An 8,996-nucleotide genomic window follows, 5' to 3' on the forward strand; every position below is an offset into this window, starting at 1 on the left:
GTTGCCAACTGCAGAGGTTCCACCTTCCCTTTATCCAAGTGGAGCTCCCCTGGGCCACAGTAACACCCACAACAGACCAACCAAATTACCTTGCTCTTTCTGGAAGGTGCTCCTGCCGCTTGAGCTCCCCTTCAGAAATTTCTGGTAGGAACCCTAGAAGAAGGCAAGACCAACCTAACAACGCTGATCATGTCTCGTACAGTCGTACTGCTCGGTAGAGTAACCGGTCCATGTTTACAGTATTGCTCTTTCAAGCCACACACTTTTTGTTCAAAAAAAAAGGCCACACACTTGTACAGCATAAATCTACACCCCTTTGACAATTCATTCACTCATCCGGACATGGCTGTCACTGTTACCCAACCACCGTGTCCCTGAATGGCCTCAGCACATCACCTGGTGCTGGTGATGTGCTACAAAGCGGCGCCTCATTCCACCTTTTCATTTTGATCGCGGCGAACAAATGGGCAGCCTTTTGGAGGCATGCACATTTTCCAAAAGCTGGCAGCATGATGATAAAACAACGTTGCATGATGCCCGTCAAGACCCCCGCTAATCTGATCCCAGTCTGGCAGTCTCAGTCCCAATCCCATGTCGTTATGTACGGAGTAGCAGTATGTGCAAGCTAAGCTAAGCTCTGGCGACGTGGGTCCTGTAGCTGCTGCACATCTCCACTATAAATCTGCCCTCTCGCCTCCGTAATCACAGGCCACTCTCTTCGCCCTCGCCTCCGTTCCGCTCCACACCTAGCTAGCTAGCTCGACCGGCCGAGCGAGCATGTACCCCGCCGAGCTCGCCAGCGTCCCGTACCTCTCCGCTGCGACTGCAACGGCGGCCTTCAGGCCTCATTGCCAGGTGGCTCCGGACGACTTCCTCTTCCAGTACGGCGGCGGCGGGCTCATGGTTCCTCAGGCGTCGTCCTACCAGCAGCACGACGTCGTCGGCCAGCTGCTCCACGAGGCCGCTGCCGCCGGCGGCCTCCTCCTCCCGTTCGGGGCCAGGCCGTCCAACTCGGACGAGTCGGACGAGTGCCACCACCACCACCACCAGGCGGCGCACTGCGGCGGCAGCCTCGCGGAGGAGCGGCGGCGGCGGCGGATGGTGTCGAACCGGGAGTCGGCGCGGCGGTCGCGCATGAGGAAGCAGAAGCAGCTGAGCGAGCTGTGGGCGCAGGTGGTGCACCTCCGCGGCGCCAACCGCCAGCTGCTCGACCAGCTCAACCGCGTCATCCGGGACTGCGGCCGCGTGCTGCGCGACAACTCCGGCCTCAGGGCCGAGCAGGCCAAACTGCAGGAGCGGCTCGAGGAGCTCCCTGCTGTGCCGGCGGCCGTGGCCGTGGCGGTGGAGGGCGCGGGAGAAGTTGAGCTTGATGCTGCCCAGGGTGACATGATCGACTAGATGATGATCGATGTTATTAGTATATGAGAACTTGAATTACCATTTTTGTACCTCTGCTCCGCTGCTCGATGTGGGACGCCATTGTTAGCATGTACGTATTCTTTTAGACATACCAGTGTTGGCATGTACTACTACTAGTACTAGTGGTTCCAAATAAGAAAATGCTGGCATGTAGTGGTGACCTTTCCAGTTTCTTTCATAATCTTCTGTCATCGTCATGTAGTACAAAGGAGGAACTTCATGCTCTCCTTTTTTATTTTTCCCAAGGGCCATGGCAAAAATTTGCGAGTGCTATATATCTCCGCAAATCACAACTGAATTGTCAATTTAAGTTTAAAAACCTCTCTCGCAGAAAAACAAAGATAATCTACCCAGGTGATTTCATGACAGCGATGTAATTGCCCAATCAATTAGCTGGTATCAGCAGCTACTTGACTAGGTTGCATAGATCCTCATCAGGGAGCTATGTAACTGTAAAATCAATGTTACATGTCTCTTGTAACATGAGATTTCTGGATAAGCAAAAGGTTCGAGCAAACGCGTATAGCATAAATTATAGAGCAAATCTGCGCAAACATCATCATATAACAACATCTCACATTTAATGTATTCAAACGTAGTTTCATCCAAAGATGGCAATAAAACAAACAGGCACACCAGATGAAACAGACCAGGCATATTGTCTTTCGTTTAATAACTGACTCGATACAGAAATAACCAATAACTCAAGGTTTAAACACCAAACTGACTCAGATACTGAAATAACCAATAACTCAAAGTTTAAACACCACAAATACGAAAAGCTGAAAAACAACGACAGAGACTTATCAAAGACGCTTAGTAGTAGGGTGGTAGGGAATCGCAGTACTGCCTCTCACTCGTCGTCGTCAGATTCGGCGCTCTGGAGCCACTCCACGACCGGCTTGGCGTTCTTCACCACCTGGGAGTTCTTGCCGGCAGCCACAGCTTCATTGTACCACTGGACAATGGTTTCTTCCTCGAGGACGTCTCCATCATAGAGGGCCTTCAGGACGACGGGGACTTCCTTCAGGGCTTCAGCACTGCACTTGCCACAGAACGCCTCGATAGCCTGGAGCAGGAGCATCTGGGACCCTTCATCAGGCACCGCAGCGGAAAGGTACTTCTTGTTCTTCACCACTTCCTTTGCAAACCCCTTGCCCACGCCGTGGAAGAGTGCCTCAAAGAGAGCATGCATCACGTCCTTGGGGGGCAGGGCTGAGGAGGAGAGGACACCCTTGAGCTGAGCTGCGGTGGCAGCATTGCCCAAGTTGGCCTTGATCTCTTCAACCAGTTTGTCATAAGGAGTGGTCTTGGGCCCAGTCTGGTTGCCATTGGAATTACCTTCAGCCTTTGGTGTCCCATTGGAACTGCCCTCTTTGTGCAGGGCCTGTTTCTTCTTCTTCTCCGTCTCCTCGGTGGCAAGCATAACCATTTCAGCAGTTGCTGCACTCAGCTGCTCCTCCATGCGTTTTCTCGCAGCTTCCGCTGATGTGTCAGTCTGCCACTGCACATCATCATCGTCATCGTCATCATCATCTCCAGCAGCTGCAATGTCAGCACCTTGACTGTGAGTTGGTGAGGTTGCATGTTCTTCATCCGAACCTCCCCCAGCAGCCTTTTTCTTTGTATCCTTGGAAGAAGCACCTTTCTTCTTTGCATCCTTTTTGAGTTTCTTCATCTCCTCATCAGCAGCTTCACCTTCTTTCATCCGCTCCTTCTCAGCTCTTCGCATAGCTTTCTTGTCTTTGCCTCCCTTCTTCTGTTCTGGCGGGTTCTTCAGGATGAATGTAGTGAGCTTGTCCCTCATGTCAACATCAGAGAGGAAGCCACAGGCAGCACATTTCAGAGTTATCATCTCTTTCTTGGAGATGAGGACCTCAGTCTCAGGATTGCCACAGCCATAACACTGCACATACTTCTTGATGAAGTTCTCAAGAAGGCCAGCCAGCTTTGAAGTATCATGAGCACCATTGACCAAGGCAATTCCTGTTTTCTCATCAAATTTTGATTGTGCTCCAAGCTCACATCCAAAGTACTTAGTGGTGTAGGAAGCGGGCCTGGCAAGTGCTTTTGCTATATCAACCATGTTCACAATATTTGTCTTGATGCCATTACCTCGGCCTTCTATTTTTGTCAACATTCTTGGCATCTTGTACCTGTAGAAGGCATCATCCTTGTTTGAAGCACCAATGTTTTGCAGCGCCATCTTGATTCAAGCTTTCTGCAGCAGATGCTATTAGATGTGGAAAATTTCAGAAACAGCAGTAGCTGCGGGCCCTTGAAGAAAACTGAGCTGACTTTTTGCACTGGCTGTAGCAAGTGAACTCTCAGAACCAAAGAACGTAATGGGCTCTTGATGCATGCAGGGGATCACAACCTTGTGCCTTTTTCTCGTCGAGCGAGAATACTCTCCCAGCAATCCAACTGATCCCAAATAAACCGATGCTTGTTCAGACATAAAAGAAGCTTCACCTTCTAGGCCCTCCACTTTGTCAGATTGCAGCGATATAGAGGCTGCTACCTGGATTAAACAAGTCAAGATCAGATATCGCTGATTCTTCATGTAAGATGAGATTACAACAAACTAACTGAATTAAAATTATACCATCACATTACAGAAAGGAGACTAGAGAATCACAGTATCAGTTCACATACAACCAGTTGAAGGCAGAATTGCATAAAGGGGACTACCAAATTTAATGATAAAATCCAGAGCTACATAAACAGTATAGAAAGCACATGCGTGGCTAACATCAACAATGTCAGGTTGTCCCAAGAGGCTAAGATATTTGTATCAACTGGCATAGCTCCATGCAAATTACACAAGTACATCAAACACAAAATAACCAGCATGTTGGCAACAGTCTAGACAGCACAGCGTGACCAACACCAACAAAGTCAAGTTGTCCTAAGAGGCTAAGATATTTGAATCAATTGTCATAGTTCCATGCAAATTACAGACATACATCCAACACAAAACAACCAGCAAGTTCGCAAGGGATGGTGAAGATGAGTGGACTATAAACTTTTGGGGCAACTCCTGTTCAGGTATCCAAACCACAGCAGAGTTCTACTCTAGTTTTAGGGCACGCAGCCATTTAGTCTTGATCACATGCTAAGTCAAGGCATACTGACAAACTCATATTTGAGTACTACAACTAACGATACTGAACATCGTATCTTTAAGGACATGGACCAAAAGCATTGTACATGAAACATTAGCATACACAAGATGAAAGGAAGTTCATAATGAAGATAGCATGTTGAGAAATCAACTGACTAGAGCAGAGAAACGAAGGTAACAATATCACTGCTTTTAGGCGCTCACCAACAAAATAAGTAAGTGGGGTTAGGGACAATCTCTACAATTGCAGACACAGCTGAATTACAAACTGACACCAAAATTAACAGAGCAATCGCACAGGTGACATTCATCTAAACTTGCCTCGCGATATTACCAAAAACTTGCTGTATCAGTTGGTGCTCTAGCAACTAAGAAGAAGAAATCAGGAACAAATATGCACCTAAATATCTGACCTCACAACTAGCAATATGATGGACCCACGACAGAGAAACTGATACACAAAAGCACGGACTATTCTGGAACATCGAAATATGGATACTGATCCAGTATGTGAAGTCATGAACAATTAGGCATACGCCTCCATCAATCAGTGCACACAGAATACGATTATAAATTTGTGATGCCCGCCCACCCATCCACAAACATGTCGTTCGCTAGAGTTCATACTTGGAATCTATCTATCTACTCATGTGTTTGCGTCGCACCGTGGCTTACCAACAAAACAAGATCGGAGGGGAGGCGGCCGGTGGATCTGGCAGGCGGCGAGGCGAGAGGGGCGGATCTGGATGGAGAGGCGAGCGTCGGGCGGCGAGGGGTCCGGCGGGGCGGCGGGAGGAGGTCGCGCCGCCTCGGCTGGGAGAGAGCTGCGCGTCCAGTCGGTCTCGAGGTAGGGATTGGGATTGTGGGGGAGACCTGAGGCCTGAGGGGGAGGCCCGGTATTTATACGGGTGGCACGCGGGCCGTAATTTGCACGAAAACCTGTGGGCCGATTCGTAATCGCCGGAGCGGAAAAGATCCAGAAGCGCCCTCCGTCGGTCCGCCCAGCTGTCAGCGTGATCTTGGGTATATATAAAAAATAAACTTGCTTAAGAAATAGGGTTTGGTTTGGTTTGGCAGCGTTTGTTCAGTTGTTTCAGTTGATAGCGTTAGGTTTAGCCTGACAGCGTTTCTTCGGTCGCTTCCTCTTTTTCTTTCCCATCATCAAACCACCATCAAGTTGATCACGATAGCTAGCTGTACATCCAATGACAACCAGAAAAAACGACATGAAACCACATTTTTTTTTTTGAAACTGGTCACGAAACCACATGGAATGTAAGGCATCCCGACCCGAAATCCGCACACTCGATGATCTCCAACTTCAGAAGATAATTCATTTGCAGTTTACTGACTAGAAAGGTTTCACAGAACCAATATTCATCAAGGAACCTCAACCGCGGAAAAAAGTTAATCAAGGGACTTGGCATGTGTACAAGTTGAAAAAGGGTCCAAAAAGTCTGCAACTGAGTCGAACTGAACGAAACAAACCTTTTGGACGACGAGACGAGCGAGTGTTTGAACAAGGATAACTACACAAGCAAGCTCAAACTTTATTCCGCTAATTATGGTACATAAAAATGTTACAACCAGGCACCAGCACCAGCACAGGAGTGCTCTTTCAGAGTGGCAAGACTAAAAATACAGACCTCGTGGAATCGCAGAAAATGGCATCCAAAGCCAATACAGGAAGGCCGGATAATGCCATAATATATAGACTGCTAGCAAGCAACATGAACGGCTCTGATCCTGCTTACTTCTTGGAAGGAATAAGGTAGTTGAGGAAGGGTTCTGCCTTCGGGGCAATAGACTTCACATCATCAAAAGAGGCCATTTCAAAATCCTCATACTCAAAGCCGGGGGCACAAGTGCAGCCAACAAGGGAGTAGTGCTTCTCGGGATCTCGCTTCCGAGAGTTGACCAGATGGCTGCCATCGGATGCAAACGACTCAACATCCAACGTTGGGAAAGATCCAAACCACACATTTGGTGGCACGGTGTACTGGGGGCGCTGCCCAGCGTCTAGGTGCGGACCAATTACGGTGAGGTCAATGTGGCCATCGTCGTGTAGCTCGAAGACCTAATCAAACAGAGAATAGCAGTATTAGCTATATTCAAAATGGCAATCTCACTGCCCATATAAAGGCAAGCGTGCAACTGTCACCAACCGTGAGAGGCTCTCCCTTGTAGAAATGCCAGGTTTCAGCACAAGGAATACGATGCAGATGTGAAACACTCCCTGCAGGAAGCAAGAAATAGATAGCAGTGCTCACAGCACGGCCGACCTTGTCTGCAGCATACATAAAGACGGTATTAGAGGTATTTCAATGGCAGCTTGACGATATGTTCACCTGCCCTCCACTTCTAGGATGTACTCCATACAGCACTCCAGACTAAAACAGAGGGAGAGCACAACAGTCATTTAAACAAGACCTTCTGGTAAACATTTCCAATCAAGAAGCATCAATAGGTTTCCCGTTTAACTATCAGAACAGTATAAGGTAGACAGACATCAACAGGTACAAATCCAAACCTGGAGTTACCAAATTAGCAGAAAGATAAATAGTTCACACTAAATTTGCCTTTTGTGGAGCATATTAAAAAGGAGCGAGTTCCTATCAAGAATGTTTGCAGTAACTGTAACTGTTCTGGCAGCGATAACAGCGTGTACTATTTTTGTTAGAAGAATCAACTATCCTTGTGCAGCCATCCTGCGACATCTTATGACATCCATTTACAGGTTCCGGTAGGCAGTAGAAGCAGAGCAAGTACAGTAATGCAATCTTCCTAAAAGCAATCATGCCTGATGTATGTAACAACAGTAGCATAGCAAAATGTATTTCATGCCTGATGTATGTAATAGCAGTAGCACAAAGTTATACTGTACTAACTAGTGGTATATCTAAGACATCATGATACGCCCAGGCCCCAATCCCCTGGCTAACACCCCTGGTTTCTGCGCACTCGATGATGCAGACACAGTGGTGGGTTTTACTATCTGAATTCCCACTTGCCAGAATATGGTACTCTACCATCTAAGGTCTCCAAGGTGTCTTCTGCACACGCTAAGGCGAAGAACAAGCAGAGACCCCGATTGAACTGGGCCCAATCCAATCGGCGCATCGCACCGCACACTGCTGCACCTTATGTTTCATCTTTCTGAACAGAAATACTCCGTACTAACCATCCCACTCCATCCGTGGAGACTGGAGAGAGCGATCAGATCAGATGAAACAGACGAGAAATGGGCGGGCGTACACTGCGGCGGGAGCTGGGCGGTGGTGAGGGAGACGGAGGAGTCGCGGAAGGTCTCGGCGTAGAAGCCGCCCTCCGGGTGCGGCTTCAGATCCAGCAGCGCCGCTACCTCCGTGGCCGTCATCTCGCAGGAGCCCATCTCTGTCGCTGTCCGCTTCGAGGTCCCTGGCTTTCTGGTGGCGAGGTAATCTAGGGTCGTTGAGCGGAGCCGGAGCCGCCGGTGATTGATTGGGCTGTTTGTTTTATCCGGCTGGAACGTGGGGGGTGCGCCGGGGAGCGGCTGCGGGGGTTGGTGGTGGTCAAGGTCTCCCCTCCCCTGTGCCGGTCAGCCGATTTGGATACTCTACGTGCTGAACCGGCTGCTCCTTGTTTTCTTCGCAATGCTAATTGGCGAACGTTCGCTGACTTCCAGCGAGCGCCCTCACAGCCGTTTGCTCGAGATCAGCCTAAAAAAGTTGTCACCCCCTATAACTAAAATTGCCATGAAAATCGTTCGTAAATGGCATCCTCCTTAGCAAACGTTCACTAGCTAACAGGTTTTTATAAAGCCTTATTTGTGTTGTTGGGCGCCTGCTAACTCAACATAGCATTCCCTTCTTACTATTAAACTTAGGACTTTGGTCGAGCTTTTCGGGGTGGCACGGTAGGTCCAAAGCATGACACGATGTGGAGTAAAACTGGTCGTGCTTGGATCGGGCCTGCCTAGTTGGATCCAAAATCTTCAAGTGAATTGCAAAAAACCACCACATTGAAGCCTAGGGTTGCAGAAAAGACTCTTCTACGTTTTTGTGCCAGAAAAACTGATTTCGCGCCTAATCATTTGCAGAAAACACCTAACCGTCTGTTTGGACAGTTTAACCTCTATTATGACAGGCGGGGCTCGATTTTGAGGATGTGGCGTGACGCCCACGAGCTCACGCCGTCTGACGGTGCTATAGTGGCAACGGACGCGCCGTCTCGGTAAAAACAGCACGAGTCTCTTATCCACTTCATTCTCCCCTTTTCACCACTCTACTCTCCTCTGTCTCTCTTTCTCCCCGTGCTCCATGGCGACGACGAGCCCTGACGACGGCGGGGGAGTGGATGCCTCCGGCGGGGGAGTGGATGGAGGCTGCAGCGGAGGGTTGCTTCCCGGCGGCGAATCGATCGAAGTGGAGGAGGTGTGCGGCAGCTCAAACCCTAGTCGGGCCCCGAAGAGGAG

The 8,996-nt window shown here is 49.0% G+C and overlaps 3 protein-coding genes across 3 annotated transcripts; 1 reads left to right on the forward strand and 2 right to left on the reverse strand.

Annotated features, from left to right (window-relative positions):
• The first annotated feature begins 563 nt into the window (after positions 1-563).
• Positions 564-1,579, forward strand: LOC125514490 (uncharacterized). The gene has a single exon (XM_048679829.2). The coding sequence runs from the start codon at positions 778-780 to the stop codon at positions 1,396-1,398; it is 621 nt and encodes a 206-aa protein (XP_048535786.1). The 5' UTR covers positions 564-777; the 3' UTR covers positions 1,399-1,579.
• A 480-nt stretch (positions 1,580-2,059) lies between these two features.
• LOC125514464 (eukaryotic translation initiation factor 5-like) lies at positions 2,060-5,430 on the reverse strand. The gene is made up of 2 exons (XM_048679807.2): positions 5,219-5,430; positions 2,060-3,940 (listed from the first exon to the last, which is right to left on the reverse strand). Exon 2 carries the CDS (start codon positions 3,623-3,625, stop codon positions 2,273-2,275), a length of 1,353 nt encoding a protein of 450 aa, XP_048535764.1. The 5' UTR covers positions 3,626-3,940; positions 5,219-5,430; the 3' UTR covers positions 2,060-2,272.
• A 643-nt stretch (positions 5,431-6,073) lies between these two features.
• LOC125514468 (RmlC-like jelly roll fold protein) lies at positions 6,074-8,118 on the reverse strand. The gene is made up of 3 exons (XM_048679809.2): positions 7,799-8,118; positions 6,709-6,830; positions 6,074-6,620 (listed from the first exon to the last, which is right to left on the reverse strand). The coding sequence occupies exons 1-3, from the start codon at positions 7,932-7,934 to the stop codon at positions 6,294-6,296; spliced, it is 585 nt and encodes a 194-aa protein (XP_048535766.1). The 5' UTR covers positions 7,935-8,118; the 3' UTR covers positions 6,074-6,293.
• Between the last annotated feature and the right edge of the window lie 878 nt (positions 8,119-8,996).

Source organism: Triticum urartu, chromosome 6A, assembly GCF_056163025.1.
Source record: "Triticum urartu cultivar PI428250 chromosome 6A, HENAU_Tu73, whole genome shotgun sequence".
Taxonomy (NCBI): Eukaryota; Viridiplantae; Streptophyta; class Magnoliopsida; order Poales; family Poaceae; genus Triticum; species Triticum urartu.